At 36.1% G+C, this 20,640-nt stretch overlaps 1 protein-coding gene across 6 annotated transcripts in view; it reads right to left on the bottom strand.

The window, feature by feature from the left end:
* The window catches only part of LIMCH1 (LIM and calponin homology domains 1), a 337,259-nt gene that overhangs the window by 88,667 nt on the left and 227,952 nt on the right, over positions 1-20,640 (bottom strand). For all 6 annotated transcript variants that reach the window (XM_031943870.1, XM_031943867.1, XM_031943872.1 and 3 more), the window contains exons 4-7: positions 17,985-18,091; positions 13,433-13,463; positions 11,114-11,224; positions 4,019-4,214 (exon numbers count right to left, since the gene is read on the bottom strand). In XM_031943870.1, coding sequence (XP_031799730.1) covers positions 4,019-4,214; positions 11,114-11,224; positions 13,433-13,463; positions 17,985-18,091 — 445 coding nt within the window. The remainder of the gene's footprint in view (positions 1-4,018; positions 4,215-11,113; positions 11,225-13,432; positions 13,464-17,984; positions 18,092-20,640) is intronic.

Raw genomic sequence — 20,640 nt, 5'->3', positions numbered from 1 at the left:
TCTCTCTCTCTCTCTCTCACACACACACACATACACACACAATCTTCACCTTCAGAATATAATCCCATTACAAATAGAGAGACTGTTATAGTCACTGTGTTCACAACTTCATTATAAGTTATGTTTGCTACAGTTCCCAACTCCTTCCATTCCTTCTTCTACTTCCAACAAAAACAACAAAAATTATGTGAGAAAATATGAGAAAAGGGGGTAAGAGTGGGAGAGATCATAATGAAGAACATAAGGGTGAAGAAAAAGAGCCAAAACCAAAAATAACTAAGGTATACCAGAGACCACAAAGACAGAAAGAAGCAATAAATGAGTTCAGGAAATAAACCATAAGCCTGCATGGATGCGCACAATGATAGTTATAGTCAATTATCCAAATAGTCCAGGGCTCTCTCTTTATGCTAGAGGCAAACTGATTATTTCTTTACCTGCCCAAACATAACATCCTCATTCAAAATGTGGATAAATTAGTAAGGGAAACTTCTGTTCTAGATTTAAAAAGAGGTAGTTGTTAGTAAAAATAATATAGGTGAAAAGGGGAGATATAGTACCTTAACATTTGTGATAGAGAAAGAAATCTAGTTGTAGACTAACATTTGCCACAGGTGGGAGAAGAACAGATATCAAAGAATTGAGAGATGCAGTGGATAGAATATATTCCATGCTCTAAAATTCTACAGGGAAACCCAGGAGGGATCAGAATCTCTCAGGAAACCAGTTCTAATGCAGAAACAATTCTATCAGGAAGGAAAAATTTTGAGAAGTTTAAAGAAACTGATGTAGACACATAAGAAACTAAAGCCAAAATAAGCTGAAATATGGACAATTCTATGTTGATGTATTAGCAGGGAGAGAAAGTGAAGGGTAAAGAACAGATTTAGAGGAGATAAAACAGCACTAAGTCTGTTTAACTCTAGAACTTAGAACAATTGGTGCAAGTCCTAGAGAAAGACATTTAGGCTTAATGCACAAGGGAAAACAAACCTTTAATTAATCAAAGCTATCCAGAAGTAAAACAGGTTGCCTCAAGAAATAGTAGGTTTCTCTTTCCACGGAGGTCATCCAGGAACTGGATACTATAGAAGTACATCTTGACCAGATAAAGTTAAACTAGATCAGGGGTTCTTAATTTGGGATCTTCAAACAAACCACTGGGATATGTGGAGAGATTTCAGGAGGGCTGTGACCTTGTCTGGGGAAATGTTATACTTTTATTTTCATTAACATTTGTAATCCTATGTATTTTATTTTTGCATTTTAAGACATCATTCTGAGAAGGGACTCACAGATCTACTATCTGGCCAAAGGAAGGGTTCATGACACAAAAAGTTGAAGAATTCCTGGACTCAATGGCCTCTGAAGGTGCTTCAAACTCGTAAGATTCTATGATTACTAAGGCACGATTTCAATAAGGTAATTTAATTATTCAATGGTTCCCTATTGTGTCTAATCCAAAATTCAAACTCTTCTTCCCGATATGTAAAGTCTTCTTACAATCTGGCTCCAGTCTTTCTTCTCAGACTTACTGGAAATAGTCCCTTCACAAATTTTTCTTCCAACTAAACTTTCACCCAACCCAGCATCTCGGTTCTTATTTTTACTGTCACCTATGCTTCCATTCACAAATTCACTCCAATTTCACAAATTTCCAGTTCACAAAATCCTTTTCTGTCTTCACAAATCAACTCCACAATGGAGCACTTTCTGTTCCCCTCAGGCCCTCGAGTCCTTTTCCTCCTCAAATTATTTTGAAGTCTGCCTACTTAGTCACGATTTTTGGAACAGAAAGGATAAAACAAAAATTGTAAGAAGGGAGTTGATGCTCAAAATAGTTGCTTCCAAATTAGACTCTACCTATGAAGAATTCAAATCACCAAATCTCTAAGATCTATTAAGTGTCCAGTCATTGGTGATCTTTGAAAGATAATGTGGATGGTGATGTAGGAATGAAGAAGGACAAAATACCTCATTTTCAAAAAAGAGAAGAGAATAAAGCCTGCAAACTCTAGGCTAATAATAGCTTCACTTAGATTATATATAAAATTCTACAAGATGTTAAAAAGATCATTAGTGAACATCTAGTGAAAGGAAGAAAGCATAAAAATGAGTTAGGTCAGAAAAACCCAAATTACTTTTCTGATAAAGTTCCTAGACTGATAAAGATATGGGAATGCTGTATATGTGAACAGTTTATCATTTACCTAGCTTTTAGTGAATCACCTCAGGCTATTCTTGGAAAAAAGATGGCAAGTTGTAAGCAAGCCATACAAAGGACATCTAGATCAGCCTGGAGTTATCATAACTCCTCTTCCTGGGTTCAAATTTGGCCTTGGGCACTAGCTGTGTGACTCTGGTCAAGTCACTTAATCCTGTTTGTCTTTTTCCTTATCTGTAAAATGAGCTGGAAAAGGAAATGGCAAACCACTCTAGTATCTTGTCCAAGAAAACCTTAAATGGGGTCATGAATACTCGCACATGATGGAACGCTACACAAACAGTTAGGTATGTTTGGAACTGGTTGAAGACCCAAAGAAAAATCATTAATGAATCAGTGCCACATTGGAAAGGTCTCTTGTACAATACACCAGATTCTGTCCTTGACCCAGTAATGTTTGATATTTGGATCCATGACTAAGATAAAGGCATAGGTAACGTGCTTATTAAATCTGAAGGTAACATTAAAATAGCTATTTGAAAATCTATAATTTTTCAAGTCTACTAAGAGTTTACATTGTTTTGGAGTCTGAAGATCTTGGGGGTAAATTCTCCTTCTGGACCTATGCAAACCTTACCATTTTGGCCAGTTATTTGACCTATCCAAGCCCCTGTTTTCTCATCTATAACATGAGGTGGTCTGACCAGATGGCCAATGGAAAATCCCTTCCAGTGCTACATACATATGTACATAGGTGTATGTGTATATATGTATGTGTATACACACATACACACAGACACACACAGGTGTATATATACACACAAAATAAATATAGTGTAATTTGGGGAAGAATATAAAAAATATTTTTTTGGGGGGGAGGAATCAAGAAAGTTGACATTGAACTAAACACTGAGGGAAACACTGTATAAAGAGATCATAGAATCCCAGCACTTAATTTTGAAGAAAATAGACCATAGAGAAGCTGTTTTAGATCTCAAATCATAGCTACCAGTTTCAGAAGCAACAACACACAGTATATACAAATACAAGACCATTCTAACAGAACCCAGGTGTTCCTCTATCAGCTAGTCTATGCCGAGTAAAAGCGATGAACAGGTATGGAATAAAAGGAATTATGGAGAATGTGGAATATAGCTGAATTAAGCAACAGGAAGGCACTATTTAAAAAATTTAGACCATGTTCTTGGCTGGCGGTTTTAAAATCAATTTTACCTAAATCAGATACACTCTGGAAATAAATGTACAGATTCTTTGTGTTATCCATTGTTGTCTTAATAATTACAGAAACTTCTCATCAGTGCATTAAATCTCTGCATCAGACAGATTACTGAAAAGGACCTCGCTCAAGATTCCACATATTCAGCATGATTGTAATCATTTTTTAAAAGTGCACTTTCTATTTATTTGACATTGAGCCTTTTGCATAGCTGATGTGATAAGTCATTTAAACATTTCCCCTACAGGTACCCAGAGTACCTAAACCTTTGGGAAAGTTTACAAGTTAATGAGTCTGCTCAGCATCTTGTTTTGCTGAATCCCTGAGAGCCATAGTTTCATAAATTATAGTTCAGTACTCTGATGTAACACATTTTCCAATAGCACATACAGTAACTGAGGTGAAGTTCAAATCAACTTCTGGCAAGATCATCAAAATCTCTTGCATCACTAAAGCAACGTTTTTTTTTTTTTTTTCCTTTTTATCCCCAAACATTTTTTTTAATCTACAGGTTATGGAATTATCTGGTTAGATCATCCCTAAGACGAAAGCTAAAATCCAGCTCCCTGACAGCAAATTAAGCCTGAGACATGGAATGAATAGCAATAGCAACTCACCATCGCTGCTTCCTCTGATGACTACATCTGGGGAGGGAGTCTGCTGGGAACGGGAGCCAAATGAATCCAAACTGTCAAAAGAATCATCTCGACCATGCCGGGGAGGAGAAAGAGAATCGCTACGCTCTGAATCCCAGCAGTCTATGTAGCCACTGTCTCGGATGCTGCGTTTGGGGCTTTCAATATCATCGGTTTCCTGTCAAAAAATAAAAAAAGAAGTTACAAAAACTAAAAAAGTCCAAATCTCTGTAGTCTCTACAAATGATACATCCATAGATCATGGTCCTTTATTTGATGTAAGAATGTGAGGATTCCATGAGGGAACCCACTTTCAAGTTATTAATAATCTCCCTCCCATTCTGTCTCCCCTGCCTGAGTTTTCCTCACTATAAACATACATACAACATAATTTATAATAAATAATTTAAATACTAAATTTCCAAAGCAACCTAATCTCCTTCCAACACACACACATACACACACTTTAATTTAAATAATAAATTTCCAAAGCAATCCAATTTCTCTCTCACACACACACCACTAGCCACCCAATCTTTAAATCCCACAAATGATTAAGATCAAAGAGCATCAGCTTATTTGAATTGACAAGAGACAGGAGGTGATGAGCAAGTGAAAAGAGAAAGGCAAAACTAAGTCCTTCACCTGGATTTGTCTTTTGGAGTCCATAGCTACATGTGTAGAATAGAGAGAAGCTGCACATACAGCATAATTTATAATAGACACTTTAAATAAGAAATTTCCAAAGCATCCAATCCCCTCCCACCACACACACACACACACACACACACACACACACACACACACACTCCCTTCTCTCTCTCTCTCTCTCTCCAATCTTTAAATCCCACAAATGATTAAGCCCAAAGAGCATCAGCTCATTTGAAATGACAAGAGAAATGACAGGAGGTGATGAGCAAGTAAAAGAGAAAAGCAAAACTAAGTCCTTCACCTGGATTCGTTTCTCGGAGTCCATAGCTACATGTCTAGAATAGAGAGAAGCTGCTTGCTCAGCCACAGGACGCTATATGTGGCTGATGGCGGGCAAGCACTTGTTTATGCTGTAGAATCAACGAGGCGAGATCCCTCCTAGCCTAGCAGGCTCCCACTCTCCCTCTACCTCGAAGGGAAATTCCTGTTATGAAAGAGAGATGTCTTTCGGAGGCAATCAGCAATGAAAAATATGCAAAAGGCTTCTCCCGATGCCTCAGAAGAATTCAGTCCTGCTCTTCCCCCTTTGCCAGCTCTTGGCTCTGGGGGGATATGAAAGCACTTGGAGCTGACCCACATGTTCAGAGCAGTGAGAACAATGGTTGTCTTTGACAGTCCTGTGATTATAAATTCTTTCCAGCACAAGCAACACATACTAAAACACTGAAACTCCAGCAGAGAGAAAGGTCAGTCAAAGCCATCCTCACCCTCGTGTTATAATAAATCCCTTGTATTAGCCAATGTCTTAGCATTAATTACAACAGCCCAGGCTGAGGAAAACAAAAATAACTATGGTCATTCAAAGATAAACCTCGATTTAATTTCTTAACCAACCACCCCCCTCCCCCAACTCCATTTCCCAGACTGTGTCACTTAAAAATCAGACATTCATAGATTGGCCTTTTCTAAGCTGAAGAGTCTGGAATGTGAAATTCGGAATTTCTGGAGATGCTTACAAATTCATTTCAAGATGTCCTCCTCCCACACTACAGGAATGAAAAGAGAATAAGAGATGGGAAAAGTTCTTCAACCCCATCTAGAGTCAGGCAGCAGTGGGAGCGGGGCTCCAAGCCCACAACAGCCAAGGATGCTGCAGTGACCTGGATGAGCCATACCCGCCCCCATCTCAGCCTAGGAGGATGCTGGGGTGCCGGGGGCAGCCGCAATGCGCCTCGACAAAGGCTTTGCACTAAAAGAAAGAGTGGGTGACATGCAAAGGGCAAGACTGAAATATTAGCACCCTCTGACTCCTTCACAGATGAGGGCTGAGCGCAACCAAAGAATGAGCTGCCAAGCCTTGGGGCCAGAGGAAAGTTGCTTTAAAGAAGCTTCTTCCAAAGGGGGGGGGGTCGGAAAGACAGGGCAGGATTCCATGAAGCAGTTTGGGGACAATACTGTGAGAAAAGTTCAGAAAATCTGCCACGTACCAGGCAAACTCAGCCACTTTGCTGATGTGTCCACTGTGTGCAACTGTTTGTGCTCAAGTCAATGGGAAAAAAAATATTGGCAATTGGAGGAAATTAAGCTTGTGATTAAAAAGCTGGCTTCTTATTGCTTTAGCATCATTTAATGTGTCTTTTAATGGCAAATGATCATTTGTTCCTTCACACTCTTTGCTGATACGTTAAAATACAATATACGTGTATTTGTCTGTTATATTTCTACAACTCTCATGTGGATAACTGGCCAAAAGCAGTAAGACAAGAAGACAAGATGGCTTTCCAAGTAGAAGTAAAGATTCCCATACAAATCCCAAGCAGAGAAGATCTAAAAATGTGATGGCAATCACCGTTTTCTTGCCACCATGTTGGTGAAAACAAATTCCATGATCAGTATAACTACAAACTGATTCATAAATAGCACCAATCTAAGAGAGAAATGGAGATAGAAGGGAGAAAAAATTGGAACTCAAAGTCTTTAAAAGGGAATGTTGAAAACTGTATTTACATGTAATTGGAAAAAAATAAAATACTACCAAAGAGAGAAAAATAAATGTATATTAAATAAAAGTAAAGGTGTTTACTGAAGTCATTTTTAAAATATCACCATCCCTTCCAAAAAAAATATATATATATTTATAAAACAATTGGTATTTGTAAGCACAGAGGGAAAAAAAATCAGCACAATATTCAAGAGAGAATTTTAAAGCAAAAGCCAAAATCTTCTTTTCAAAGGCTAAAATATGATTAATGAAAGAAACTTATCAAAACACAATGACCTATATCAAAGGGAGAAAGTGAATTGTCACTTCCAACATGATTTCTAATTTTAAATATTTTAAATACTTATTTATAAGAAACAAATATAACCTTCTCAACAAGTAAGTTTTAAGTGAATACTCCAAAATTATAAAAAACAAAACAAGAATGGCTTAAAAGGAATACTTTAAGAATCCAATGCTACCCCCTTTTGTAGGGGTAGAAAGTTGATAAGTATTGCACATCACACATATTTTCTGACATTTTAAATGTATTGACCAGTTGTGCTGATTTCCCCTCCATTTCTTGTACTTAAAAATACTGTTTGCTATATATATAAAATTGTCACCCCTTTGTAGAGAGGGAGAAGGTCCACAAGTGTTATACATCACATATATTTTCTGACATTTTAAATATATTGACCAGTTGTGCTGATTTTTTCCCTCTTTTTTTTTGTGCTTAAAAATACTATTTGTTGGGGCGACTAGATGGCACAGTGAATAGAGCAGCAGCCCTGAAGTCAGGAGGACCTGAGTTCAAATTTTGCCTCAGACACTTAACACTTCCTAGTTGTGTTTCCCTGGGCAAGTCACATAACCCCAAGTACCTCAGCAAAAAAACAAAAAAAAAACAAAAAAACAACAACAAAAAAAAACTATTTGTTATAGATAATATTTCTTTGAAGTGATAAGAGAAGTGATACTAGAGGAAAAAATGTTGATGTAAAAAATAAATGACATCAGTAAAAAACAAATAAAAACATTTATTTTTCCCATTTAATAGTATTTTATTTTTCAATTACCTTTAATTACCTAATAATACCAATTATTCTAATTTCCCAATCTAGTTTTCCACATTCACTTTTTAAGGATTTTGAGCTCCAAATTCTTTTCTCGCTGCTGCCTCCATTTTTCTCTTAGATTGGTGCTATTTACTAGTCACTTAAGATACAATTCGACACTGATCATTAGGGGTAATCCATTGCAAAATATCCAAAATTGACAGTAGTTGACCATAAAAAAGTAGGTAGTGTTGACCCTATCCAAAATTAGCTGTCAAAAATAGTCCCAATCACAGTTATTTGGCATCTCACTATTACAATGGGTTTTAAGGGGAAAAAATATCAGGAGGATCATCCAAATACCTCTCCCCCAACTAGAGGAGAAAGAAAAATGGATAGCGGGGGAAGAAAGTCAATAGGTTACTTTGAGCTCCATCTGCTCTCACACAGCTAGTTATGGGAAAGAAAAACAGTACAAAAGTCAGCTATGTTCATGACTGCATGCAAGCCAAGAGCAGAAATCTTGGATCGAGCACTGGAACTGGAAACGGAGCAGCGTGGCCCATTCGAAAACCAAAAACTTAGCCCCTGTAGTCATCCTTGGCCGGCACCCTTCCCCAGGAATCTAAATGCAGAGTGAGCGCCTTGTCTTACAGCCAGAAATCGATGTGTGTGGTTCCAGAAACAAGTCAAACTTTTCCCGGGCTCCTACAGAAGTCCTATCAGAGCACTGCATTTGCTCCCCCATTGCCCACCAGGACCACACCGGCTTACGATGGGGTCCCAGATACCTTCCTGCTATCAAAGGGCAGAAGAGAAAGAATTCCAGACTTGGGAGTAAAAGGGCACAGGTTTAAGACCTCATTTGCCATCCCAAGTGACCAGAATGTGCAAGGAGAATAAACAATCTGCTAAAAGGCTAAAGCCAGGATCACTCTCCCAGCTTCCTGCTACTACCAGCTTTTCCCCCTTGTACTAGTTGTTCCCTCATACATGCCTGCATACAGACACATGTAAGTATATTTACACAGGCTGAATCTGCATAACACTCGGACCCGGTCCTGCCCATCTGTCTTCCAAGAACCAGCCTAGTTAAGGCTGAAGATAATTCATGATTACAAGTTGGGCCATATGTCTGTTCATTCATTCATTCATTTTTTAGCGGCAGTAAACAATTACAAAGGTATGGAGGGATTGGGCTGTGCATAAATGCAACAATAATATAACAATAAATTAACAAAAAAATAAATAAACAAATAAATACAACAATAAAAGGGAAATCCTCAGGAGCATTACGACACAGAGAAAAAAGTGTTGCCTTGAGTCAGACAATCAGAGTTCAAATTTTACCTGATATTTACTTTTTTTGTAACACTATTAACTTTCTAGGACTCAGTAGATTCAATTGTAAAATGAAAGGCTTGAACTACATGGGTATGAAAATCCCTTGTAGCCTTAGATCTGTAATTCCAGGAAATTACAAGTGCTGAAAATATTAAAGTAATTAAAACTCATATCTGTTGTAAAATGCTTTCCTATATTTCTTTTAAAATTACAAATTTTAATGTAGTAAACATGACAGTGGTATCATTTTAAATTTATTAATTATTTTAATTTATCTGTGGCCTAAAACAATTTAATCTTATATGAATATAGGTGACAGGCTGATTTAGCCTTGAGTTGTTAAACAAAAAGGTAAGTGGCACAAAAAATAATACTCTGCCACCAGAGAGGCTGAGGTTCTTGGGCTCTTTGGCTAAAGTCAAGTGGGTGTTCAATACAGGTTGATCAACACCAATATAATGTACCATGTGAGGACCCAGAATGCTTAAGGAGAGGAAAGCAGTTTCCAGGTTGGAAACAGCAAGTTGAAGCATCCAAGCACTTCAAAATTGTAAGATAAAGTACATGAATGGCTACTGCAATTTTGCCTTGAAGAAAATAGAGAGAATTAGGTTTAATTGATCAGTTAATCAATAGTCTGGACACACGACCTCTATAACCTGTTCTGAACCTGATTCTATTCCTTCAGAGAAAACAGCTCTTCAAAAACCTCAATACTATGTAACTACTACTGATTATTTTCATTCCTAGTCTGAAAGTGTAGTATAAAATGGTGAGTATGGGAGATTTTGAAGATTAATGCACGTTTTGAGAGATGGGACACTAGTCAAATTCAGGAAATGCTTTATTATATGAAATGTGGTATCCTGACAAGTACAACATTGAACTAATAATCAGACTTCCTAAGTGTTGTCAGTCTGAGAAACGGGGTGGAAAGGTGGCCAAAACACCAAACTTAAAATGAAAAAGACCCAGGTTCAAAATACATCTTTATTTGAAGACGCTGTTAGTGGCCAAGAGAATATCACTTAACCTCTGAGCCTCTGCAAAACTGGGATAATATGTCTTGCGTACCTTGTAGAGTACTTTGCATAGAGGGCTATGAAATGTCAGTTAATATTACTGTTAATATTGTTTCTTATCCCACTTCTTAAAACCATCAGATGTAGCTTCATATATGCATTCCAGTATATCCATTTCAAGAAGTATTTTAATCAATTTGGTTTTGAAGACCCCTAAAATATTTTCCCAACCGTATAAACCCTTGATGTATATAAATGTATGCTAATAATTAAAACCGTGTTTATCTCCACATCAAAGCAGCCTCAACCACATTTTTACTGGGAAACATTGTTAGCAGATCTCATAAGTTATTGTGTATATAATTCAAGATAAAAACAAATTTGTTTACATTTTTAAAATTCCCTCGCTCAGACTTTAAAAAAATGAATGATTTCTTTCTCCAAATTGAAACAAATTAAATTAATAAGTATACTCTACAATTATATTAGGCTGCTGAATTGTCTTTTCAATATCCAACTTTGTCATAGTTGTAATGTTGAAAATGGAAACAAAACGTTTTTAGTTTCTCCAGATTTCTACATACTATGTCATGTCCAGAAAAAGTCCTTGGTTATAAAGACTGAGTAAATGACTTAAAATTAAAGTGCGAGATGTTTTCATTTTCTCTAAAATTTGTTTTAATCAAATGGTTTCCTTCTAAAAACAAATTAGCACTGACAAAATTTGCCCAAGTCAGTGAAAGACAACTCTAGTCTGAATTAGATCTTTGGTTACCAAATCCTGCTTGGGCTCAATTCTCTTGGATGTAAAGGCTGGACAATTCAGGTACGCGGGGGATACATATGGCAAAGATTTAAATCAATTTTAAAACATGGTGGTTTGCACATGTCTGAAACATTTGTGCCCCCGTGAAATAATGCAGCCCTGAACTGGGATGCCCTTCAAAATACAGGAGAATTGAGCTTGCTCCTTTTCATCCCTTAACAGCCCTCCTAAGCCAAAGACGAAGAGTTTAGTTACCTTTCGCATCTGTGCCAACAATCCTTCAAACTCCTTCAGATTCAGTGTGGTTCCACTGTATGCTGTGCAGCTGTTCGCTGCCTTCCCCAGCCAGTAAATTGTAACTAATACCTGAGGAAAAAAAAGAGAGGTATAAGTACAGAACCCTTTTGTCAGATTACTTTTCGGCTTACTGGAGAATCTATACTCAGTACTAGGAGGAAGGCAGAAGAAGGGGAATGTCTGATATTGATTTACAAAAGGCTCACCATCCATGAGGTACCCATTAAATGTAAAATTCATTTTAATAAGAACCTAATGTTACGTCAGTCCACACAAACAAGATTCAGTAGTTTACACTGGATTAGGATTTTAGGGAAATGGGAAAGGGCTCCAAAAGAAAGACTAGAAAATCCTATATTATTTTCAAAGAATGAAAGCGTTTCAAAATTAAACAAGGAAAACTTCAATTGTTTAGACTCTTCATTAACTCAGAACAATCGGCCGATAATTTTAAAGAAACACAGTGGGTTACTTTAAAGGCAAAATAGGGTCTTGGTTCTACAGAGGAGGTTTGTTATATGGCACTGATGGGAGGAATAGGTAGGAATGAAATCACATTATATATCACAATGATCCCCACCATGAAACGGCATTTGAGTAAAGCCAGAGAAAATCCCAACAACTACAACCACCACTGCAAAGTCAGGGAGGTAATGAATGCTAGAATCAGAAGTCAAAGGCCTGATTTGAACTAACAATTTATATTTACTTGGGAACTCAAAGACTTCAATTTGCTGATGTTAACACTGTTATGTATTAACATCTCATATGTTCGTAACTTTTTATGTTCAATTTAATCATGAAGCTGTAGCTGTTTTATCCCTCTAAATAAAATTTTCAGGGGGAAAAAATCATTCATCAAGTTGCATTTCCCAAATTAAGGCCAGAAAGGTTTCAGCTGAGGGCTAGTCTCTTAAGACGGGAACCATCCAGATCTGAAAAATCTCAGCAGAGGCAAGGCTGCGATTTCATTCCCATCTTCAGCACTGTTTTATTAGCAAAATTAAGGAGGTTTCTAAATATTTAGTTGTTACCACTCCATCTGTCTTGCCTCCCTTCATTAATCAGGTCTGAATATGTTTTGGAGACCACAGCATCTACACATGGTTTCAAGTGGCAATAAGCCCAAAATATGACACTGGTATCGTGGCTTCAATTAAATTTTGATTTTATACTTGTGCAGGCAAAAATATCTTTCACGACTCTTCCCAAACATCCATTTCCATGCAAGTCTTGGATCTTGAATACATTTAAGAAGGAAATTTCCAGAGAATAAAAGCCTCCAAATGTCATTACATTAGCCAGGGTCATAAAGCAACTCTAATGTTCACTAAATGTATTAGACTATTTGGAAAATCATGATGGCAGACACAAAGGCATTAAAAACATGCATCTTTAATCTATGGACTTTTTTTTACACAACTGAAATTTTACTGGGAAAGAAGCATACACCTGGGGAATTTCAGCAGATGGAATGGGGTGAAATGGGAAAAAGAGGGTGTCAGTCAAGTTTACGAGCTAAGAAGATGAAAAAAACAAACTCCCAAGCTACCAGCTCTCTACCAAGAGAATCCAAACACTTTCTGCCAATATTATAAGCATTAGACCATTTCTCTAGATATAAGCACTAGACCATATTCTTTCTCCATTTCAAAATTTAAAACTGAATTGGTTTAACCTATTTGTCTTTTGTAAATGAAAGCCAACTGGAAAATGTTGACTTGGCATAGAAGCTTGCTTTCATATGATTGTACAATTACAAAGTGTTTTCACATACATTTTTTCCTTTTATCGTTAGAAAACACCAATGAACACTTGAAAGATCCATGGAAAAACCAAAATCATTAAAAACATAGCCTACCTATAATAGTTGCCACTTGCGATTACTTTACCATTTTCTTAAAATGATTTGCCCAGCATCTTAATTTAATAATCTCATCTGTGCCAACCTGGTGAGAGACTGTGTAATGAAACTATTACCATATGTCACTTGGTCTCTAAGTAACCAAAGCACTCACTGGAGATTTCATTTCTGTCTAAATCTGGTACTTCTTAAATTATAAAGAAACTAAAATTTTACTATTTCTATTCCCATTAGTGTCATTAATTACTCCATCAATGCTAAACATAATTTTATTCTGAGGATTTATTTATTTATTTGGGGGGGGGCAAATAAAGGTAAAATCTCATAAACTGAATAGCTTTGATCATCGACAAAACTTGATGTATGTAATAAAAGAGATCTGTACGTAGGTACAAAGTAAAATTGAAACTTACATTTTTCAGCTTTCTACTGCAGTCAATGCTCCTAGGATATAAGAGAAGGAGAAGAAAAGTAATTAGAAAAGCAAATTTCTCACAAGGATACAACCCATGTGACTTTCCCTCAATTATGTACAAAATATTTTTGGAAATTAATAAATACAGAGGCTGCTAAGTGGCGCAGTGAATAGAGCGCCAGCCCTGAAGTCAACAGGACCTGAGTTCAAATTTGATCTCAGACACAACATTTCCTAGCTATGTGACCCTGGGCAAGTCATTTAACCCCAAATGCCTCAGGAAGAAGAAAAAGAAGAAAGAAGAAGAAAAAGAAACTAATAAATACAAAATAAATAGAGAGATGACAAAGTAAGCCATTTAGTTCAGGATTTCAAAACTGGAACAAAAATAAAGTGGAAGGTTTAGACATCATGAGGGAAAGATATGATTGTAGCACCTACATGAAATATTATAAAGATAAATAGACAAGGACTGTATTTTTAATTTCTCTGTACTCTTCAGTAAACCAATAACAACAAGAGCAGCAACAACAACAACAACAAAAAACCTTCTTTCTTCAAGAATACTTCCTCTTCAATGCAGGAGTCATTCAGTGTTGACTTTAGCAAGAAAAGGTTAAGTGACTTCCTAATCACACAGCCAGTATTTAGCAAACCTGGGGCTTGAATTCAGGTCTTCCTGACTTCGAACTTATCTGTCTTTTACTATCCACAAACTCAATCTTTAATCTAACTTTCTCTAAAATTAAATGCTTTTAGTGATTGTAACATGAAAAACAGATTCATAAATTTTAAATTCACACATATTTTAATGTATTTAACACTTACATTCTCAGAGCTAACTTGCTTAAAACTGTAGCTGTGATCAAGGCAATTAGTAATATGGAAGAGTGTAACTATGGTTCATAATTCTTGCATTTCCCTCTAGAAAACTCAAGTTAATACTTTCATTTACTTAGCATCTTGTATGTGCAAAAAAAATCTTATTTTAATCATGATAGGTTCGATAATAAATGTTTAAGAAGCAATATAATTAACAAATTAAGTTATTTAAGCTGGGAACATCAGCTAGATGGAATTTTAATTACAATATGTATAAACTCTAATAGCATGCGAATGAACTCAAGAAAGTTTCCAAAATGTACAAAAGTATATAAAGATACTTATGGAGGATTATTTTATGGTACACATATCTATGTGACAGTTCCAAACACTCAGGTAAAATCATCCACTTGAAAGTTTTCTTTATTCAAAATAATGCATTTCAACTTCCTTTTTTAAGAAAAATTAATTAAAAACTGGTAACCTATAAGGGGAAGGGAAAAGAATAAGTATTTATATAGCATCTACCATGTGCCAGGCACTGTGCTAAGCTCTTTAAAAATATTATTTCATTTGATTCTCCCAACAACCCTGTGAGGCAAGTGACATTATTGTTCTTATTTTACATTTGAAGAAACCGAGGCAAAAAAAGATGAAGATTTATTTGGCCAAAGTCATACAGAAAACTTCTGAGGCGTTATTTGAGATTACATCTTTCTGATTCCAGTTCTATCTTGCTGACTTCATTGAATGGTACATTCTTTAAAAACCCACAATTCCCTCAATTGATATTTTATATGTTCAACATAAGCAAAATATGTGAACTTTATATATTTATAGGTACACAAAAACATAGAATGTAGTATGTTCTGTGATTAAATTTAGTACTTTCCCATCATTCCTATCATTATTTTGCTATTTTTTGAATGTTGTTTATCAATATACTTTTCTAACCCTCAGCTCTGATTCCTCATCCTAATTGCCTGACACATGTACTAAATTATGTGAAATTAGAAATAGTGAAAAAGTTCTTGCCACTAAATTCTTAACATTTTAAAATGCTTAAACAGATATGGAATGATACCGAGTAATATACCAGGAATGCTATATACCTGGATATATTTTCTTCCATATTCCTGGAATGACACCAGGGCCAGTGGACCTTTCCATCTGATTTCTAGTGGAACCCTCCACTGCTATATGTACTTTCACCAGCATAAGCTCTTAAATAGGCTTTATCTTTCCTTATTTCACTGACTCAACAACTCAACCCATTATTTATTAAAAAAAAAAAACCTAAGCTTGTATATAAAATAAAATCAACAGTTGCTCTTTAAGATTAGTTACCATACTTCATGGATTACACCGTGCAATAATGTTAATAACAAATTATTCTTTTATGTATTCACCAACTCTTCTGATCTGGTGGAAGAAAAGAATAACCAGAGTGAACACTGTTTTGGCTTCAAACTAATCCTGCAATAATAATTTCACAATGTCCCCTTGAACAACGCTTCCTGGTGCTGATATAATAACAAATAAAATCAGCATTCTTCATGAAGGGCTTTGAGGCAGTTGACTTCTTTCCATACCCTTCTCTGGGTACTATGGGTAGAACAACACATTGCAATCCATTCAAACTATGCTAAAAGAAAATACTTAAATCCCTATTTAAGGGATATTTAAGGGAAGATGATTGATAGAAGAGTATGAATTTGACTATAATTATCAAAATGGAGAAAAGGAAAGAGAAAAATGAAAACAGGAAGATAAGAGTAAAATAAAAGCCCAAGATAAAGTAAAGGGGGGAAATGGGAAGACAGAATGATAGGAAAGAAAAGGGGAAAAGATACTAAATAGAGGGAAGGAAAATCAGAGAGAAAAGAAAAAGAATGAAGGGAGAGTAGAAAGGAGGGAGAAATAAGGAAGACAGAAGTTACCTATGAGGTAACTGTATCCACATCATTAAAATAGACTTTCCCTCCTTCCCCCCCCCCCCACCTCTTGCCCTCTTTTTCTCCCTTTCTACCTCCTTTCTCTTTCCTTCTTCTTTCATATTTATAATCCTACTAAAATTAGCATAAACTCTTTTGTAATATGAATGCAAAAGCTTCCAGGATCTGATCATAATTTTACAAAGGAATAGTCACTCCCAACTTAAAAAAAAATTTGTGTACTTAAGTGAGATTTGCTTTCCCAGATGAAAAGTGGTTAACATTTTCGTTAGATCACTCAGCTACCATTATTTCTTGTCACCTGACTTTTAGGTTCAACAAAAGCAACTAATAATCCAGTAATTCAAAATGGAGGCTGGTTTTTTTCCCCTGAAATTATAAAATTGAACATTTTGATTTGCAGAGGGCTTGATAGAAGTTACGTTTCAAACCGAGCGTGGAAATTGCTTAGAACTTAGTACATGACATTCTTATAAGAAGATATTCCAAGATTATAAAATTATTTACCATCAGTTATTTGCTCAACTGAAAGTCTCAAAGGACAAGCAAATAAAATTCAGCCAATAGTATGATAACAGTATGTATGTGTGTATACACACGTGTGTATGTACATGTATGCATCCATAAATACACAGGTGCACACACATATGCATGTACAACACACACACAGTGCCTAGGATCAGAATCCCAAAATCCCACAATAAAAGAGGGATTATCAAGGAGATCTTGTCCAACCCTCTGAATTCTGGGAGCACGGGGGGGAAAAAACACTAGAAAGGGAACCAGGTGCCTTGGTTCAAAGTCTGTCCATTATTTTGCATTTGTGTGTTTCTTCACCCCTCTGTTTCTCAGTTTCCTCTCCAGTAAAATGGAGGAAGAACAAACCCAGATTCCTGTCTGAAGTCTGTTCTGGTTCTAAAACTGTGCACACAGTCCCTCATTTATGGAAAATGAGGCTCCCCAAAATTCTACACAGTGACAGAATAAGGATTAGGATGCAAATCTCCAGGTTTCTTTCACTAACTACAATGTTTCCAATTAAATGGAATTTGATTTAAATTATAATATTAACATAATAATAAAATTTCAGTTGATTGGGAAGAGGAAAAAAATATTTGGACATTTCCAAAGATGTTTAATCTGTGACTTGTTAAGTTTGGATCCTCCCCTGTAAATAATTCAATCAGCACCTACTCTTCTATGTAGACAGTCTTGAGACAGCTAGATGGCTCATTGGATAGACACTGATTCTGGAGTCAGGAAGGCCTGAGGTCAAATTCAGCCTCAGACACTCACTAGCTGTGTGGTCCTATATAAGTCAGTTAGTTATACTGCAGTGATATGGTTATGATGGGCTTAGCAAAGGATCCATGTTCAGGGAAATTAGGAGTAATTGTGGATATAAATGGAGAGCTTTCATTGCTTACTCAAATTGAGTTTAGCTTTGTTTACTTGTCTTGCAACTTTGAGCTTGTATTCAAAAGATCAAAACTGTAGCCCCTAAAAGTTTCTTCAAATAGGTTTTGGACTCTTTCCACTCTCTAAAATTCTAGACTTCACGAACAGTATCTTGCATCTAAAAGAATTGTATTTGGTTTTATCGAAGAATATACAAGGAAAGAAAGTTGGTGTAAATGTTGCTCTGAAACTTTGATTTTGGTCAACACTATTACATGTCCGTCAGCACAAACCATTCTATTATCCCGTGCTCAGATCTTCCCTTCCCTCTACCCCAAAACATAAAAGGTAAGATGAATGTCCATAATGACTTACTTGATCGCAACTCTATTAGAAGTGTCCTGGAGATCACCTGGGTCAAAGAGTTGAGATTCTTTTAGCCCGAGCTCTTTGCAGCCTCTTAAGAATAAGATGATATTGTCCTAAAAGACAAAGAAATTCAATTTTTTATCTGAGAATATCTCAGCAAGCTATTTTCTAGTTTAAATTATTAAAAGACTCCAGTCATTTAGATTCAACTCAACTTGTATATTACACAATAAAATAAAACTACACAGTCAAGCCAGATCCATTACGTTTTATCTACCTAAGTTACTTGAATTAAGGTATATTCACATATTAAGGTACATGTCCTTGTCTTATATGACCAAATTCTCCTCTCTATATTTCTTTTCTACAAGACTAAATTACAAACTCACTGAAGACAAATACTTGTAAATTAAGCAATAAGACATTAGGGAGTCCAGGCAATTGTGACTCATGTAGCATCCTAGAGATCAGCAAAGTTCCTGTTAAGATAACAAAAGAATCTCATCGACAATTCTAGACCCTTTGGGAAATTTGAAGAACAGAGCTGGAGCCCAGGGGAGGAAACTAGAGAGTTGGGTAGGGGAAGATGCATGGAGAAAATAGAAGCTACAGAAGCAACATAAAACAGGTCAACTGAACAAGAGCTAAATACCTGGCTTCAGTGAAAAAGCCGAAACTTGTTATTTTTTGGAAGAAGGAGTAGGATGCACTCAGAAAAACCTGAAAAGATTTCCATGAGCTGATACAAAGTGAACATTCTGTGTATAACGTAAGTAATATGATCAGAATGACTTAGTTAATCTCAGCAATACAAACTCCGAAGAACTTATGCAGAAAAATGCTATTCATCCCCTGAGAAAGAACTAATGGTATCTGGAAGAAACTGAAACATTATTTTAACTTTCTTGATTTTTGTAGACGTTTGGGGGCCTCTGTTTTCTTTCACAACATGACTAACGTGGAAATCTTTTCCACAATTACACATGCATAATCTTTGATAGATCATTGTTATAATAATATATGGCATATTATAAAATACGGTAGGACTAAGATTCTGTGAACAGGATTTTAGCCAAGGAACAGGTAAATATTTTGTAAATATTAAGAATGCACTTAAATTCATTATAATCCTTGCATTATAATGAAAGCCACATCCTTCTACTTGCCTTAAAAAGTTTTTTTCAATAAAAAAAAACAGATAAAAAAGGACTTCTGATATGTCTTCATAAGTTCAAGTAATTTTAATGTAAAAAGGAAACCTCTCAAAACTGAAAGAAAAGGTGTGAGAAATCTCAACATGAAAATGAACATTATCCATATAGAACTTTTTCTTGCCCCACTTTCCAGATTCTCTCTTGTTCTATATATTATATATCAATAACGAACACCATCAAAATGTAATGGCAACTAAGCAAGCAAAATTATAACTTTAAAAGATGCTACTTGCAAAGAAACAGAATATATAAATTTGATTTTTTTGTACTTTTTACCCAGTTTTTGAAAAAAATTCCTTTACTAATATATCACCTAGGAAAATGCCTTGCATTTGTAAAGGGTTTGATATTTAAATGATCACTGAATTGAAATGAACATAACCAAACAGAATTTCTAGTATATTTAGGGAAGTTTGCTGCCCCAAAGGAAGGGGAAAAAAAGGAGATGAGAAAGAATGCCATCTTTATTTAAGGATCCTAATCAAGATGTTCCCAGAGATCGCATTAGATTCCCATAGCAATTCCCTAACTCCACGTTTGTCTAGACTGCTGAGAAAGGCCTTGCATATACTTTTCCTCCATGCTGCCATCCTGGACAAGCACTCAGCCTCTCTAATGGCATGGTATTTATTCATTGCGTGAACAGTGGGCACAAAAGCACTGTGTTGCCAGCCAGCCCGAACAATCCGAGCTGGAAGGTTGAAATTGCTGTAGGTCTCCTTCCAGCTCCTTGATGCAATTTAATGACTCTGGCCAACTGCCAAATTCCAACCAGGAGGAAAGCCAGGAGAGAGCAGCACCCAGCCAGCAGTTAAGCCCTGGGCAAAGCCAGCAGTGACCAGGAAAGGCAAAAACTTTCATTACATGAAATGCATCCTGTAAATTCCATCTGGTTTGGTCTTCACACTGAAACTTTTCCACGTTCACAATTCCAACTAAAACACATCATAGTGTCTAACTTTTGAATGAGAGTAAGTAGGGAGACACTGGTTTACTACTATTTTCCTTGCTGAAAATGGTATTCCAACTCCAGGAAAAGTTCGGCAACAATTTACGATGCTTTAAATGACTAAAAAGTTATTCTTTTTAAAAGTCTGTTCTCCAGTTTAGATCTGCCATAGTTTTAAATTTATTTGATGAAAAAACAACCACCTTAAGGCAGGTTACAGACTAAATGATGGATGCAAAACTTGGCCTGTTAGGGTGGAAAAGTTCCTACCACTCTTGGCTAATTAGAAAGTACTATAAATTTACTCTCTATTCAATCAGAAGTACTTCCAAGAGGAAATTCCATGCTCTGTCTAGAATGATCAGGGCTGGAAGTCTAGAACTTGTGAATTCTCAAACTTTCAATCATTCAAGAAACAGCAGCCAAGGCTGGCACTGCCCAGAAAATCTCCCTTCTTGGTAGAGAAAGCTAGATGCTGGAACTAAAAATTGGTGGAGTG

The sequence above is a fragment of the Sarcophilus harrisii genome, chromosome 6 (assembly GCF_902635505.1).
Source record: "Sarcophilus harrisii chromosome 6, mSarHar1.11, whole genome shotgun sequence".
Taxonomy (NCBI): domain Eukaryota; kingdom Metazoa; phylum Chordata; class Mammalia; order Dasyuromorphia; family Dasyuridae; genus Sarcophilus; species Sarcophilus harrisii.
This window is presented reverse-complemented; position numbering and strand designations above follow the sequence as displayed.